The 18645-nt window shown below is 36.7% G+C and overlaps 1 protein-coding gene and 1 non-coding gene across 2 annotated transcripts; one reads left to right on the forward strand and one right to left on the reverse strand.

Annotated features, from left to right (window-relative positions):
• Positions 1-416: 416 nt before the first annotated feature.
• Positions 417-535, reverse strand: LOC121963315 (5S ribosomal RNA). The gene has a single exon (XR_006107225.2). It is a non-coding gene; the product is annotated as a 5S ribosomal RNA (ribosomal RNA).
• A 2776-nt stretch (positions 536-3311) lies between these two features.
• LOC121939487 (uncharacterized) lies at positions 3312-9676 on the forward strand. Its single transcript, XM_088074715.1, has 10 exons — positions 3312-3767; positions 5551-5641; positions 6140-6314; positions 7117-7286; positions 7384-7503; positions 7685-7772; positions 7855-8060; positions 8198-8362; positions 8610-8669; positions 8920-9676. Exons 3-10 carry the CDS (start codon positions 6167-6169, stop codon positions 9403-9405), a joined length of 1443 nt encoding a protein of 480 aa, XP_087930841.1. The 5' UTR covers positions 3312-3767; positions 5551-5641; positions 6140-6166; the 3' UTR covers positions 9406-9676.
• Positions 9677-18645: the final 8969 nt, after the last annotated feature.

Below are 18645 nucleotides of genomic sequence, written 5' to 3' on the forward strand. Positions count from 1 at the left end.
GCCAAAAATAAATGTGGTTTTCCCAACTCAAATTAACAAGTCATAATAACACTATTGCTCAGATGTGTTTAGTAGTTTGATTTCTTTCAGATTAACAGTTTTCATGAATGCATCTTAAATTTAAATCATGTTTTTTCGTGTGTGAACTCCAGGAAGTTTTAATCAAACAGCTGTTTGTTTATTCATATTAATCTGTTTGGGCGTATACACAATTGATTCATGATTCATTAGAGGTGATATTTTGATTTATTTTACACAATGGAATCATAGAAGGGGTTAAACTGAAAACATGTGGAACATTTAATGAATTTAAACATGTTTTTAAAAACAATATGTACTGAAGAGGTAGGAAGTGGCAGAACACAGAGAGGAACAGGACTGAGACCACCTCTGCTGGTGAAAAGCGAGAACTAAAAAGCTTACAGCACCAGGTATTCCCAGGCGGTCTCCCATCCAAGTACTGACCTGGCCCGACTCTGCTTAGCTTCTGAGATCAGATGAGATCGGGCGTGATCAGGGTGGTATGGCCGTAAGCAACATCACAAGTGACAGACAGGCTATTTATAGTTGGATGAGACAACCAACTTGCAAATTGTGAGCTCTGTGGCCAAAGTTTGCTATATATGTTTCGAATTGTTAACAAATACTACAAAATAGCATTGTAAGTGTAGCAGTTATTAAAGTAATACCATGTTATGATTTAAAATTTTTCTCCTAAATGGAGAATGGTGCCTCTTTTACTTTAAAGAGTGCAAAATCCAAATTCTAATGTAGGTATTAATCATTCTCACAATCTGTACCGTTTATCCTGTAAACATTGATCTTGTTTCTTTCGTGAAATATTATCAACAGACAACGACTTGGCGATAAATGATTTATTTTGTTTAGGCAAAAAAAATGACGAGTAAAAAATAAAGGAAGGAATACGGCATATAAATGAAATAAAACAAATGAAAGGTAACCAAAGTAATGTATATTGAGATGATGTGAATGATTCATGATGGAAATTAAATTAAATATGTGACCGTCTAAAGCGTGGATGCACAAATTTAAAAATTTGGCATTGTAGCGGTTTAAATAGGGGATTTAATAATTAATTAGCAATTTAAAAAGAATATTAATTCATTAATAAATCAATACCAAAATACATAACTAACTAGAGTCTTTGCTGGAGCTCAGTTGACAGCTGCTTGCCCCAAATGAGTCGTAAGTTAACTCAAACTGTCGGTTGGGCTACAAGAGTCGTAAGTTCAACGTGGCAGTTAGGTCCATTAGCTGACCCCGAGGGTCATCTACGGAATCTCGAAAAGAAGCTTCAGTTTTTTCAGGGTAGACATTTGAATATCATCTTATCAAGAGTTGTCTTCATCATCCACTACATTTAGATAAAGATGATAATTTAGATAATTTAGATGTTTTTCTCTGATATTTGGAATTTTTTAGATTTTTTCGTAACGGAATAAAACCGGGACGCTCTACACGCAGCATCCCAGTACGAGACGGTGTCTCCTCTTTTGGACATGTTGGGGACATTTCAGCTTCAACTGAGAGAAACTTTTGAGTTTATTCAGTTTCAGTCACATCTGAACAATGTGCAGTGGACAAAACACAGTTTCCATTTACAAAAGGACATTTTAATCAACAAATAATCAATGAAAACAATCAATAAGATATCAGGGTTGTTCCAAAGAAGCAACAGATTCTCAAAAATGGACACTTTAAACTCTCAACATCTGTAAAAGCTGCACAGTTTACACGTCACTATCACGTATTAAAACCACTATCAACGCTTACAACATATTAACAAATAAACATCATAAATTAGCAAAGATATCTACACTTAAAAAAGACGATTTATGCATTTGGAAAAATACTTTAAATAGATTTACAATTTTTAAAAAGAATACTTTACAAAAATATTTAATGCAAATTAAAACATAATTCACACATTTGCAAAGATATTTATATATAAAGACTACAAATAAAAATGACTTTTTACAAATGAAAAAAAATGCTTTATACTAATAAAAAAATGCTTTTTACATTACCAAAGGTACATACAAATAAAGAATTTTAACAAATAAAAATATTAATAGAAATAAAAAACACTTTTATTAAAAGAAAAGTCTTTTTAGTTAAAAAAACATATTAATGAGAAAGACCTTATAACAATCATAAAAGATTATATACAAATATTTTAAAAAGTCTTAATTCAAATAAACAAGACTTTATCCAAGTAAAAAAGACCAAAAATAAACAAGCCTTCACAAAAATAAAAAAGGTCTTATTACAAATACAAAAAACTTTATTCAAATAAAAAAAATAATAAGTCTTTATAAAAATAAAACAAAGACTTTATATTAAAGCTCGTCACAAAGCGACACTTTCTGATGAGTTTGGATCTGTTTACTTATTGATCTTAATTTGTCTTTATGTATTTTAAACTAAATTCCAACTTTTTTTACCTGATATAATAATTATAGCTGAAGTGCTAGACTGAAATGTTGTTTTTCACTCAGGAAATATGTCAGCAGTAAGCAGGAAAGTGCGCAGGAGTTTCTCACTTTGTCTTAAGATTGCTCCTTTGTCTTCTTGTAAAATTATTTTCAACTTTTTATAATTTAATTATTTAAAAAAAACAATAACTTCCAATAATCTCTGTCTCCCACTTTAAAACATTTTTTTAAAAATATTAATTTCCTATCATCTATCTCCCTCTTTAAAAATATTTTAAAACTATTTTTAAAAATTAATATTAAATTCCATTTACCCTCTTTCCCTTTTATGAAAAATAATTGAACTTTTTAAAAAAAAAAACATTAACTTCCAATAATCTATCTCCCTCTTTAATAATATTTTAAAACTATTTTTAAAAATTAATATTTAAGTCCATTTATCTCTTTCCCTTTAAGAAAATAATTTCACTATTTTGAAAAAAAAATATTAACTTCCAATCATCTCCCTCTGACTCCTCCAAAAATATGTTGAACTATTTGTTGATTATTATTAAATTCCAATAATCTCTTTCCCTTCTATAAAAAAAAAACAATTGAACTTTTTTTAAAAAATCATTAACTTCCAATAATCTTTCTCCCTCTCTAAAAATATTTTAAGACTATTTTTAAAAATTATTATTAAATTAAATTAATCTTTCCCTTTAAGAAAATAATTTCACTATTTTTTAAAAATATTAACTTCCAATCATCTCCCCCTGACTCTTCCAAAAATATGTTGAACTATTTGATGATTATTATTAAAAAAATAATTGAACTTTTTTAAAAGAATATTTTTAACATTTAATCATCTCCCTTCTTTAAAAAAAAATCAACCTTTTTATTATCAACTTCGAATCTCAAAAATATTTTTCAGCTATGTTTTAAATTATTATTAACTTCCAATCATCTCTCTCTTCTTCTTTAAAATATTTTTAAACTTTTAAAATTAACTTCTAATGATGTTTTCCTTTAAAAAAAAAAAAAAAAAAAAAGGTTTAACGTTTTAAAAACGATTTATTCCTCCTTCCTAAAACTCATTTTCAGGAGCAACAATGCGCCTTTAAATGACTTTTACGTCATTTTTTTTATTCTCATTTATTGACTCGTGCTGCTTTGTGTCGTCATTGGAATGTTTGCTGCATGACGTCATGACGCAGCGGGCCCTGTGATTGGCTGACCGCTGATCAACGGCTGATGATCGACAGGTGCTTCTCATCGAGCGCGAGTGTGAGTGAGCGTGCAGCCTTCCGCCGCCGGACACACACCGTGACGGTAAGATCATGAAATATCAGCTAGAATCATCAAATACACGATTCAGTTTAGCTGCATCGCGATTTGAACGACGTGTTGTGGACGCTGAGTGAAAACTGGAGCAGCAGGCGGATCCCTGACACTCTCAGAGGGACAGTGTCCTCAAAATCTGTCCTGAAATCACACAGGGAACACGGAGAAGACAGTGTTTGAGTCCTAACTTTGACATTTCAGGACAGATTTTAAGGACACAGTTTCTCTCCGTGAAGCTGAACATGAACATGGTGTTTTCTAAATAAGTTATTGTATGAAAAATTGGTAAAAAAAAAAAAAAAGTTTAAATGAAGTTTAGGACCAAAAAAGGCGTTTAACCCGACGGTCAACGAGAATAATGAATACTTTTTTTGATCTTTAGGAGTTAAATTTTGGTTTGTTAAAGTCGCTCTGATAAAGAATTATCACAAGCAGAAATAAGTACCAGCACAAATGTATATAAATGTTAAAATAAAAATGCAATAAGAGTAAACAGTTAGTACAAAAATGTAAATAATTCATTCATATATAATAAGTTGAGTATGTACATTTGTAAAATTATAGATGAAAAGAAATACAGTAATAGACAATAAGCACTAGTATGATATTATTTAAATTATTTAAAAATGTATTACTATTTTATGAATGGATTCATGTTTGTGTGTGTGCTGAAAATATAATAATTATATGGAAAAAAAATTACTAAGTTTTACTTTACTAATTTTTACTGAATTATTATAATTTTTAAGAGATTTTTTGTGTAAAGAAATACAGTAATAAACAATAAGCACTAGTATGCGATTATTTACAAATGTATGAAGATTTTATTAATGGATTCATGTTGTTTTTGTGTGTGTATTTTTGTGCTGTAAATTTATTGATCATATGTAAAAAATATATAATTTTACAGAATAATTCTATTTTTTCATAGATTTTTTTCAGGCCTTGTTTTTTTTTTAACACTTTCCTGTGAGGTGTGTGTTGTTCTTGTGACATTATTCTATTCATTTGTTATGTATAATAATTAATAATTAATTCAAACTTTAAATTATTTTTTATTTTTAAGCAGTCAGTTCTTTCTCTGTGGTCTTTCATATTGTTGTATGTGTAATTTCAGGCTGACACCTGCTGGTGAGTCAGTGGAACTGCACAGGAATTTTTACAAATGTAAACAGGAAGTAGGACAAACCACAGGAAGTTTTTATGTATGTGAAATTATTTCAGATATGATACGGAAACGATCATTTTTCAGAGTTTTAAAATGAACCGTAGTTTAAAACAGAAAAAATATCAATTAAAAAATAAAAAATAAAATGCAGATTTCATGATAAAATCAACTGGAACTTGTTTAATTCTGAACCGATTTTCACACACAGAAAAAAATAGATATGTTTATTGGCGGATCTTGACCTCCCCAATTTGGCACCCACCAATCAGGCGTCTACATTCATATATCTATCATTTTTTGAAAAAGTCATTAAAATTTGTACAGATTTTTACTTAATTAAAATATAATGAGTTAAAATAGACAACACAAGTAAATTAACAAAATAAAAGATGGATTATATATATATATATATATACACTGTGTATTATACAGTACAGGCCAAAAGTTTGGACACACCTTCTCATTCAATGCGTTTTCTTTATTTTCATGACTATTTACATTGTAGATTCTCACTGAAGGCATCAAAACTATGAATGAACACATGTGGAGTTATGTACTTAACAAAAGAAGGTGAAATAACTGAAAACATGTTTTATATTCTAGTTTCTTGAAAATAGCCACCCTTTGCTCTGATTACTGCTTTGCACACTCCTGGCAAGAAAAGGCCCCTGCACACACACCCAGGAACAGTCTGGTGAGAGCTCCAATTTAGTAAAGCTGGAATTATATACTACAGTAGCATTTCATTTTTAGTTATGATTAGTGATTACAATGGAGTTAAGAAGAGAAATTGTTGGTAAATCTAAATTTGGTTGAACAAATTTCCACATTGAAGCCACTGATATGTATAAACTTCACTATTCACTATCTTCACTATTTTGTGCATCTGATAACATGGGTTTTTTCATGAGCTGAAGCAGCTGCATTCTTCTACAATGCGTGCAAATGTGAGGGTCATTTCATTCTACTTACATATCAATGTGACCAGTTCTGGACGTTAAGTTTGGATGTGTGCAACTCATTTCATATTTTTCCAGGCTATGAAATATAAGCGTGTGCCAAAAAATTCAGCGTCAGACGCCTCTGCTTATGATGAATATCACATTTCTATCAAAATATTTAGGATTATGAATCTCACTGTTACATGTTTACCATTGTGTAATGTCTAATTATTTATTTACATGTCCCTCAGTGAAACTGGTGAGAGACTTTAAAGGCCATGTGGAAGGTGCCAACCCTCCCAGGAAAGTTCAGGAAAATGCAAAGCAGCGTGCCACTCATGTGTTCCACTTCCTGCACTTCATGGCAAACTCCCCCAAACCAAATGGAAATCTGTTGTTCCTGCAGGATATTTCAAGAGTCAGAGGGTAAGTTTACAAAATTTGAAGAATTATCTGATTGTCTATTGACTATGAGAGAACATGAACTAATGCTTATTTTTGACCTTTAAGGTTTGTAGCCAACCTGCAACAAAGAGGGTTCAAACCCAAAACCCAACGGATATATTTAATGGATGTTTTGGCATTCTTAAAATATCTGTCCAACATGAAGCCGTCTTGTGTGAGGCTTGGTGAAAGGGGAATCACGGCCCTGACAGTGGAGCTTAGGGCACGTGTCCGAGACATTGGCAGAGATGTTGTTGGGCACCAGCTCCTTGTGCGACGTACCAAGTCCGGCAAGTTCAGTATTCACCTCCATTGATGAAAATCTCATGATTTAAGTTGAGACACATATGTGCTGAACAGTAGTTGTTTTTTGTTTGTTTGTTCTTCAGACAAACTTGTCAAGGCTATAAAACATGCTCAGTTCATAGAGGAGGCACCAAAGCATATTGATGCTGCAGCAGTTACAGCAGTTGTTCAAACATCTCTCAGAGATTATTTGTTTTTTTCTATTCAAAATGCACTGAGATGGCTTTTTGTTGTAAATTAGTACTATGTATATTCAGTCAAATTGTGTTGAGGAGCCCTTCAAGATTTCAGATTGACTATTTAGAAACTGGGTCCATGCCTATGTGCTGTCTGCTAACTTGGATGTCTTCCAATTTGTACAGAATTATTGTTTGGTGGGTTATGGTAGTGGAAAATAGAGGTGCTAAATCAGCTCCAGACCTAAAGGTGACTGTCTTTGAACGCTCATGCATAAAATGTTGTTCCTCTTCTTTAAAAGATGATCTTGCAAAGGAACCACATAACATAAGGAAACTCAGACTGTTTTTTGGACTACTTGGTGGGTTTCTCATTGCAACAACTGGACATCGAAAGGGAGTAATCACCAACATGACCGTGAAAGAGGTCAAGACTGCTGAAAAGACTACAAGAGGTTGTCGTGTCATTCGTGTAAGTACAAATATTAAAATGAAACAAGTGAACACAACATGCATCGATTGTTTAACACCTTAGCTAGAAACACTAATTAAATGTCTTTTAAAAATAGATTCGGAAGCACAAAACCCAGAGATACTTTGGGCAAGCAGCCATACCACTGAAACCAGAGGAGTATGTCTGGTTCAGGCGTTACAACAGACTTCGTGGTCAAATTGAGGGAGGCTCAGAGGCATCCACGTTTTTTCATACCACTGTTGGAGGGCCCTTGTTGAAACTCCCAGAGTATTTTAAGGGTGCCTGGGAAGGGCTGAATCTGGGTCCTTTTGTTCCTTTAAAGTCTTTATTATTATTATTATTACAAGGTGCAACATTTTTATCTTATGTACTTTGTGCATGATTTCTCCCATCAGGCCAAGCGGCAGCTGGGACTTGAAAAATATGAGAGGGTAGCATTATTCATGTGCCATGATCCCCAAACAGCCAAAAGATTTTACCAAGGTTACTTCAGCATAAAAAATTAAAAAACAATTCTGTTGGCTTGAGTAGTATCAGTTTATGATTTTAACCTTTCATTTCACAGCGGATGACCCGACAGAGGACACAGTCCAGAGCAGAGCATTGACGATGATAGCAGTGTCAAGCTATGCAGTTAAGGAAAAGAAGAAGAAAGAGAGGAGCAAGAGGGCAGGTGCAGACTATGATGAGGTGGTGACAGAATCACCTCAGGAGGACACGAGGGAGGGCATGCAAGAACCTGAAAAGAAGAACCATGGAAACAAGCAGCAGGTGACTGGAAGGGTTCCAAACTTACACAAGAAAGAGCTATCCTCAGCCAGTCAAAGATCAGTACGAGTCATCTTCATCAGTTTCAGTGTATAGGGTAAGTGAGGGAGAAAAAGATCATTTCATCTTATCTAAAACAGATGGTGAGCTCGTCTGATGATGAGGGGTCAGGTGATTGGCCCCCAAAGAATGGAACAGAAGAAGAAGAGGAGGAAGAGGAGGAGGAGGAAGAAGAGACCAGTGTGAAGCGAAGGGTTCCCCAGCTGCGAAAGAAACGGCCTGCACCCACACCCAGGAACAGTCAGGTGAGAGCTCCAATTTAGTAAACCAGTCCCACCCAGTCATAACCATGACAATAACATTTCCTGATGATGATATGATAAGTGACAACAGTGGAGGCAAGGAGGGGAAGTGAAGTCAAACTAGCCATAATTTCCCTAATCTGTAATATCCACCTAATTTTTCTGTTTGAAGGTTGTTGCAATTCTAAATTATAGTAGTATTTCTCCTTTGCTCTTATTTATGTCATCATTTTTCCTTTTGTATTCACAGAATACAAAATTGCAGACTTTATCTGTCAAATTGAATCGTCCCACTTTAAAGACACTGGCAGTAAGTATGATAAGAGTCACACTGGAGCTCAACCAAATTTCGTTGAACACTTTTCTACATCAAAGCCACTAATATCAAGAAACTTGGTCTTCACTATTGCATGTATCTGATAACAGGGTTTCTTTCTGTGTATAGGAAATTACAAAAAAGGCAAAAATGGCTGAACACTTTAGTTTAACAAATCTGGGGAATAGGACTTGGTATGTTTTCTATGACCACTTATTTCTGATGTTTTGTCACTCTTTTGCAGATGATTCAGGTTTATGTAAGCCCAGCCACTGCTGACATCTTGGCAAAACAGTCACAGAATGTTTGTGCAGAGACTAAATCAGAGACAGAAAAGACTTCTGATGAAACCAAGTTGTGTGACACTACAGTGAAAATTAAAAGACAGGAGCCATCAGAAGAGGAGGAGAGAAAGACCTGTGAGGAGGAAAGGATGAAGCTGCAGGAGGAGCATCAGAGGAAAGAAGAACGACATGTAAAAGAAGTGACAAAGGAGAGAGGGCGTCCAAGGAGAAAAGGACCAGGTGGAGAAGAGGCAGTGAAAGAGGAGGGGAGGTGTCTGAGGAGAAGAGGACAACATGGAGACAAAGAGGTCAAAGCGGAGAGAGGGCGTCCAAGGAGAAAAGGACCAGGTGGAGAAGAGGCAGTGAAAGAGGAGGGGAGGTGTCTGAGGAGAAGAGGACAACATGGAGCAGGAGAGAGGAAAAAAGATGATGTAAAGAAAAAGTGAAAAGCAAGAGGGAAAATGTTTTCACATAAAATGATTCTGTTCTGAAATATTTCAAATTAAACATTGTTTTGAAATAAAAAGTCAGCAAAAGAGTGTATGATGTTACATTTTATTTCCTGTTTTACACAATGAGAATATTTTGACAATACATTTACACTGCAGCCAGTTTCATAAACTACAAATAAATCAGGCATTATTGAAAATATATAAATTGAGAGAAGAAAATGTTGAAAAGAAGAATAGAAAGATAAATGTGTTTATAAACTGAAGCTTTTAGAGAGAAAGTGGTTTAGAGTTGTAATATAAACAATAATGTACATTTCCAAGATCAGTTGGTCTCACTAACATCAAAACATATCTAGTTTCCACATTTTTCTGGCAGAAATCTGAACTGATGGGCTCTTTATATTGAAGTGACATTTTTGATGTTCCAGAGTCATAAGACAAATGAGACGTTGGTCAATGACATGACCTTTGCCTGAGAGTGAATGTGGAATGTAGAAACTAGGGCTGCCAAGCAATGTGCGAGCCAAGATTGAGCCCTCTAGAGCATATGCTGTACCTAACATCTCTCAAACTGCTAAACTCAGCTATGACGCGTCAATTCACTTCCAGTTCATCTCAATTGAATGTAATATTATTGTGAATTTCTAATGTTCTTTTGTTAAATTTGTCACTGTCAAACTCACCTTCACAACTTATCTCCTGTTTTCTGCTCATGGTCTTGTAACCAGTGTCATATACAGAATCTTCCTTTGATTCTGCCTTCTTTTAGAGATAAAGAGATGACATTGGTACAAAGACGTAACTGCTCTAAACTCTTGAGCATCTTTGTTGCATATATTGTGCACAAAAAGAATCTATCAAGCAGAAACTCTGAACAGTATCAAAACTTATTTTGTTTCAAATAATGAAGTAATTTGGGAATCCTTATCACATGACAAGGTATCAGCATATATTAAATGACTACTTTAGACTTTGTTCTTCAGAGCTATGATTCAATTCTTAATATAGAAGATTATGGCTAACCAATTAGTGTTTTTAAGTGCTACTTTTCCCATTTGAAGGCACAGTCGCTTTTCTCTGGAATAAGACAGCTGGTTATGAAGGCCATCATGTGCTTTTCGACAGTGAAGGTCTCTTTCTCCCACATCCTTCTCTTGAAAGTTTGGTGACCTGTGAAACAAATGAATATTTCAGCATTTCTTAATGGAAGAGCCTATTTTCGCCATTTTTGCATTCTCTTGATTTTGCCATTTCATACCACATAAAAAATGTTTACCACACGCATGTTTGTTTGTTTTTCAGCACAATGTCACCTATATGCTCTGATCATTACTTTCTCACTTTAACCTACTTTATGAACGTATTGGTTTCAAAAATACACAAAAATCTATTATAGCATGCATTCACTGCACTAAGGAGTGTCAACTGAACTGATAATGAAATGAAATTACATGTTTATTGTCTATTCAATACTAGTGTATTCTTTATGTTAGTGTGGCTCCATCTTTTCTTTAAAAAAATGACCACTTAAGCCATAGAGTCCAAGCAGCATTATTTTTTTCAGTCATTAGGATTTTAATCTCCTTCCTTTTATGAGTAAACTGAGCTAGCTTACCTTTTCTCTCAGTCCTTAACCCTTTTATTTTTTCCTCCATAGCCTTTGGTGTGGACTTTAGCGCCCTCTTCAGGAGGTCCGTTGCATTATCCATTTTTTGCGGTGGCAGCCTCAAGCTTAATGCAAATGTGGCACCCTGGACATTTTATTAGTTCATACTATGTCCAGAATAATTTCTTTATAAGTTCTTGCAATTAACTTGGTCCCCCCACCATTATTTTTCTCATTAATATAGTTTAAAACGCTTTGTGTCACTTGTAAAAGACTCACCTGCTTCACCTGAAGTAATTGTAGGGCAATACCCATTTGCATCAGGAGGTGTCAGTATAGGCTTTGTAGCGAGGCTGACTGGTGCTGCGATGCTGTTGTAGCAGGAAGCAAGCTCAGTCGTAAAGCAAAGGACGGACAAGATAGCGGCACAGAAAGCCGACACTCATCCAAGACTGCTTGTGCCCGCCGTAGTGGTCAACGGAGTGAGTAAATAGTAGTTAATGGCGTCGCGCTGCAATGCTAGTAACCCTACCTTGTACTTTTATTGTTGTCATGTGAATAAATAATGAGTTCATAGGTTCATATACATGAAGCAGCCACCATAAACAGCTTAAAACATGTTGCATCTTAATGTTGTGTTCAGTAACTGATATGTTAAATGACTAATATGAGGAGTTTATTAGGTGCACAAATGCTCTGTAAACTGATTAACTGAACAAAAGGGTTAGTATCTTTAGTTTACATGAGTTATAATACAAATAAATAGTCAAGTCAAGTCAAGTCAGTTTTATTTATATAGCCCATTATCACAAAACAAGGTTTGCCTCAGAGGGCTTTACAGTGTACGACATCCCTCTGCCCTTAGACCCTCACATCACCCAAGGAAAAACTCCCCAAAAAGAACCCCTGTAACGGGGAAAAAAAAGAGGAAGAAACCTCAGGAAGAGCGGTAGAGGATAGTGAGGGATCCCTCTTCCAGGACGGACAGACGAGCAATAGATGTCGTAAATAGCAAGTGAAATACAATCATGGCAAAAAAGGAAAGAGAAAGAGAGGGGGGAGAGGGGGGGCACAGAACAATAGAAACAGATGCATGTCATATTACAATAATGGTAGGTGTGAAATTAGTAATTGCTCTCTATGATGATGTTGATAGAGATGATAACAGTCTCATGCATATGTGAAAGGGAGTTGTCCAAAGGCAAGATCACAGCATCGGCGCAACCAGGACCAGACCACGATCAGGGCGAGCGGGGGGCACAGAATCAGTACAGCCACAGCACGAGCACAACCAAAGGCAGGGTCGCAGCATCAGCACAGCTATCACCACGGTCAGGCACAGTCAAGGTTACGGCCAGGATCCAGGGAAACTAGGAAACAAGGGAGCAGGAACGCTCCCGAGAGGCAATGGGATTAGCGTAGTGCAGTTCAACAGACCCAGGCTCTGTAATCGCGAGCCCCAGGTGGTGAGAGTACCACATGGCTATCACAGAGCTAAGTTAAGCTTGCACATGGCAATGCAGTAAACAGACATGCATGATTTCTGATGGCAGCATTGAGAGAAGGAAAGGAGCTCAGCATATCAGAGGAAGTCCCCCGGCAGGTTAAACCTATGTCAGCCTAACTATGGGCTGGACCAGGCAACCTGAGCCAGCCCTAATTATAAGCTTTATCAAAGAGGAAGGTCTTAAGTCTACCCTTAAAAGTTGAAACGGTGTCTGCCTCCCTGACCGAAAATGGAAGATGGTTCCATAGGAGAGGAGCATGGTAGCTGAAGGCTCTGGTTCCTAACCTACTTTTGGAAATTTTGGGAATCACAAGTAACCCTGCGTTTTCAGAGCGCAGTGATCTTGAGGGTTGGTAAGGAACTATGAGCTGTGACAGATAGGATGGAGCCTGACCATTTAGAGCTTTATAAGTAAGGAGGAGGATTTTAAATTCAATCCTGGATTTCACAGGGAGCCAGTGCAAAGAAGCTAAAACAGGAGAAATATGATCCCTTTTCTTGCTTCCCGTTAAAACACGAGCAGCAGCGTTCTGCACCAGTTGGAGAGACCTAAGAGATTTGTTTGGGCAACCAAATAATAGGGAATTAGAGTAATCCAGCCTAGAGGTGACAAATGCATGTACTAATTTTTCAGCATCTGTTTGTGATAGGATATGTCTAATTTTTGCGATGTTACGCAAGTGAAAGAAAGCCGTCCTTGAAGTTTGTTTTATATGGGAGGCAAAGGATAAATCCTGGTCAAATAAAACTCCGAGGTTCCTTACAGTTGTGCTAGAGGCCAGGGTAATGCCATCTAGAGAAATTAAATTGTTGGAAAAGGAGCTTCTGAGGTGTTTTGGGCCAAGAACAATAACTTCAGTTTTGTCTGAATTCAACATCAGGAAATTACGGCTCATCCAGGCTTTTACATCCTTAAGACATGTTTGAAGTCTAGATAGCTGATCAGTTTCATCTGGTTTCATAGATAGATATAATTGCGTATCATCAGCATAACAATGGAAATTTAAGGAATGTTTTCTAATTATGTTGCCTAGCGGAAGCATATATAAAGTGAAAAGGATTGGTCCGAGCACCGAACCTTGTGGCACTCCAAAGCAGGCCTTTGTATGTGCGGAGGGTTGATCATTGATGTGAACAAATTGGGAACGATCTGATAAGTATGACCTAAACCAGGCTAGTGACGTTCCTTTAAGGCCAATTGAGGATTCAAGTCTGTGCAGTAAGATTTGATGGTCAATGGTGTCAAATGCAGCACTGAGATCTAATAGGATTAAAACAGAGACCAGACCTGTGTCAGAAGCGATAAATAAGTCGTTATTAATTTTTACTAGTGCCGTCTCTGTGCTATGATGAACTCTAAAGCCTGACTGACAGTTTGCATCTGCCATGGTCCTCATGAGAGACGACAGCAGAGAAATCTTCCCGCCAGTTTATCCAGATTTTAAAAACAAGATGAAAGGGCCCGGTGCTCCGCACACCAAACCGGACCAAAGTGGACCGACCAATAAAACAGCAGTACACAGCGAAGAAATTCTGATTAAGCAACTGGATGACTTTCTACAGCACGACGGGACGGCGGCGAGGCACATTTTAATCTATACAGTCAACAGCCCGTGTTTAAAAAGGGAAAAGCAAATTGTCCCTTGTATGTTTCAGCTTTTACGCAAAGCCCTTGAATGGCGTGAACATTATGGCATTTCTACTGCTGTGGAATTCACAACGTTTTGGGGACTAAGTGGTCCAAATTATTTTCAAAATCTCAACTATACCATCATCTCATGTCCCAGCAGTCATTTTCATGCGGACATTGTGAAATGCAAGGACATCCCTTTTAAGCTGGATCCCAAGAAATACCAGAACAGCGATTACCGTGACGTTCTGTCACAGGTTCAAGACAAGGATAAAAACACGCTCCTCAGGCAGGTCAACTCTGCTCGCAAAACGCTTGTGACCCTGGCAGCAGGATCGCCTGCTCTGCGTGACCATCATTTGCAGGGCGGAAAGCAGGTGATCGATTCGCTCACGTTCCCGCCGGCTGTACACGACAAAGTTTGTGAAATACTGAAGAGGGAGTGGGAAGAAATGGTCGACCACAGTTGGATGACTCCCATCAGACAGTGCATCACTGAAAAATTCAACGCAGCTGTAGTTGACGGTTTCAGAGAACAGCTCAAGTCATCTCTGGGGAACGACAGCCCCCTGCGGCTCCGCCGTGTACCTCTCAGGTCACCGAGAAGCCTGCAAAGAGTCTGGGGACTAAACGCAAACACTTACCTTCCATTTGGGAGGAGGACTCGACCTCCAGCAGCAACTGAAGGTTCTCAATTCCTTTTATTAGCAAGGAGCACATCCCAACAAGATCGCTTTTGAAAATTTATTGACATTAATTTTTTTGGTATAAATATTTTTTTTTTTTTCAATTATCTTTTTATTTAGTTTTAAATTTCAAAACATACAATCAGGGAAATGAAGAGAAAAATACACAAATGAAATAAAATAAAACATAAAACATAAGAAACTAATACATGACAGACAACAACAAGAAGTACCGCAGAGTAAATTAAATCAGTCCATGGTCACAGTTCGTCCTCTGAAAGTAATATTTGAGCATGCCAAACTCTGATGATGTGTGTCAGAGGTCCATAAGCAGTTCCCATATCTTCTGGAAGGCATCCCCCTTGTTTTTTAGAGTATATGTGCGTTGCTCCAGTCTTAAAGTTTCATTTAAGATTTATTTAAACAAGTCAAATGATGGGGGTCTTTGTTGATTCCATTTGAGCAAGATGCATTTCTTTGCTATATAAGATATTATGGTAATCCTCTTCCTGTTTGTGGTGTCCAGTGTCTTGTCCAGTTCCGTACCAAAGAGGTACCGTGTTGGTGTAATGTCCAACGGGGTTTCCACAACCTTGACAGTTAAATCATGTATTGCCTTCCAGAAATATTTTAATTTCCTGCAATCCCAAAAAACATGCATTATTGTCCCTTTACATGTTTTACAATGATGACATCTGGAAGATGAGTTAGGAAACATTTTACATAAACGTAGTGGAGTAAGGTATATTCTGTGCATGAATTTATAATTTTGTTCAATTATTTTATTGCAGGACAATGAGGAAAAAACATTCTGACAAATAGCATCCCACTGATCTTCATCAAAAGCACATCCCATATCCCTCTGCCATATGTTCCTAAGTGGGATTAATGAAGAGCTGTGATGGTCTAATAAAGCATTATAAATGACAGAGATTTTTCCTTTTAATGTTGTAGATTTCACCAAAATCTTTTCGAAATTTGTCAGCTCCAAGGACAGACGATTTTCTCTTTTCAGGGTATTTACTAAATGGCGAATTTGTAAATATTTGTAAAAGTCCTGTTTCAGATTTCCATATTCTGACATTAAGTCTGTAAAAGATTTGAGTGTTTCCTTTACAAACAAATGTTGGAGCTGACATATACCATTCTCTCTCCACTTTGCGAACAAGGAACTACCAATTGATGGTGGTAGATCTGGGTTTGAGGATAAGGGGGAAAGCCTGGAGATTTTGCCAAAATTCCCACAAAACTTATTTATATCTTGCCAAGCCTGAAGAGTGTTATAAACTACATATGTTTTCTTTATTTGATGTAGTGAACTTATATTGTTTATGAATGGTAGCCAGGTTGTGGAAATAGGAGTACAGAGTTCTTCTTCTATATCTATCCAATGTGCGTTATTGCGTTTTTGCACCCAGCTAATCAGGCCCTTTGTCTGGCGGCCCAGTAGTACATCTGTAAATCTGGTAATGCCAGTCCTCCTTTCTCTCTAGACTTTGTTAAAGTTGTAAAAGCTATTCTTGGTAGGGAATTCCTCCAGATAAAAGAGGTTAGCATTTTATTTATAGATTTAAAGAACATTTTATCCAGATAACAGGGCAGTGACTGAAATAGATAGCTAAGACGGGGCAGAACATTCATTTTAATTACATTAATTCGTCCAAGAAATGAAATGGGGAGCATTTTCCAATGTTCTAATTCTTCCTGAATCTTTTTAAGCAATGGAATGTAATTTATAGTGTAAAGATCTTTAAGTTTTATAGCCACGTTCACCCCAAGATATTTAAAGCTGTTTTGAGCCCAGGTGAATGGTGAAATGGCCCTGAGTTTACTAGAGACTGATGAATTAATTAATAAAGCTTTAGATTTTGTCAAGTTGACTTTATAGCCAGATATAGTTCCAAATTTAGTGATAAGTTCTAATACTGCTGGGATTGATCGCTCAGGGTTGGTTAAATATAGAATTATATCATCAGCATATAACGAAATTTTGTTCTTTGTTTTTCCAATATTGATACCAGCAATCTCTTCATTAGCCCGTATGGCTTCTGCGAGTGGCTCAATTGCCAGGTTAAATAAAAATGGAGATAATGGGCACCCTTTCCGACAACCTCGAAACAGATCAAATGTTTCGGTTAGGGTACAATTTACACATATTTTAGATTTTGGGTTGCTATACATAGATCTGACCCACCCAATGTATTTTTTGCCAAGGTTAAATTTCTCCAAAACGGCAAACATATATGACCACTCAACCCTATCAAACGCTTTTTTCAAGGCAAAGTAGGTATAAATTGGTATAAATATTGATGATGAATTATTGTGGGACGGATGGTTGAGTACAGTGTGGGGAGGCTTCGGTAGGGTATCCGCCGTGGCTCCCGGGCATGACAGACCCCTAGGACCCTACGGAGAGAAGGAGGAAAAAAGGAAGGAAGGTAACGGGGGGTGCAGAATACAAGAACAAAAGAGGAGGAGGAGCGGGTTTGGAAGATATTTTAAGTGGCGCGGTTCAGGTGTGGTTCTGCTCCTGAAATTCAGCTGGATAGCTTCACTTATGAAAGTATTTTGGTGCTCCAGCTGCTGCTGGAGGTCCCTCATGCTGGTCCCTCCGGGACACCTGGCCCCTTACGGCACACCAGGGCCTCTATGCTCCTGCTGTGGACTTCCAGGCTGTCCTCATACACCTTCTGGTGGGGGATTGCAGAGTCCAGGATTGCATACTGTAAAGTAAAAACAACCAATGTACATATTACCACAGTGTCATTTTGTATTCATTTAGAAAAGAATAGAGTTTGGTTTTTCTGATGAGCTAACAATAAATACGTCACATGATGGTATTTATTTCTTTTGTGAATTGATACTCATCCTCTCTGTCAGGTCTATGTGCATAACATTTCTTAATGATATTGTATATTTGTTGAGGAAACCTTGGTCACATGATTTCGTGCAGTCTGTCTTCTAATTTAACAATGTTTTCAAATCTTTAAAAAATAAATAAATAAAATAAAAATAACCTTAATAGCTTTTAAACTTGTAGTTACTTAAAAAAACACAGACAGGAATCTTCATAATATCATTACACAGCTGTTTTTAAAGTGTGTAATCAGCTGATATATGACTGTTTGTTCTTTCTTCAATAGAGGATTTTTGCCTTTTCACTTGTCAGTCTGGTAGTGCTGCATTTGTTCTTCATGAAAAAATAACCATTCATACAAAATAAAATTATTTGTAAAGAGGACTTTTGTACATGCTAAAACCAAAGAGCATTAAAACATATCAAGGTGTCCTCTCACAAATCTGAAAGTTATACCCTTCTTTATACAGACTGAAACTTTTTTTGTGGTCTTTGTCAGCCGAGGTGAAAGTGAGTCGTGTTGACCTCTGAAAGTCACCATAGAAGACGACACTTGACTGGGAACAAATAGTATTCCTGACTTCAGTGAGCTCACCATGTTTAACATATGAAGTTCACTTTAATTTCACTCAAATGCATTTTCGGCTGGCGTTATTTTAAATGGGTAGAAATCATTATTTAAGCTCAGCAGGGTAGGGCCAGGTCAGTACTTGAATGGGAGACCGCCTGGGACTACCTGGTGCTGTGTTTAGTTTTCGATTTTCACCAGCAGAGGGTGCTGCTGTTTACCTAATGGACACAGAGCAGACAGCAAACCATGTGGTGAGGGGGCTACAAAATGACCACTGAAAAACTCAATCAATCAATGGATGCTGATTTACAGTAGTGAATTCAGAACTTTTAAAAGTAAAAGAAAGAAATAAAATTAAAAATGTAAGTCATGCATTC

Source organism: Plectropomus leopardus, chromosome 24 (assembly GCF_026936395.1).
Source record: "Plectropomus leopardus strain MGB_pleo_1.0 chromosome 24, ASM2693639v1, whole genome shotgun sequence".
NCBI lineage: Eukaryota > Metazoa > Chordata > Actinopteri > Perciformes > Serranidae > Plectropomus > Plectropomus leopardus.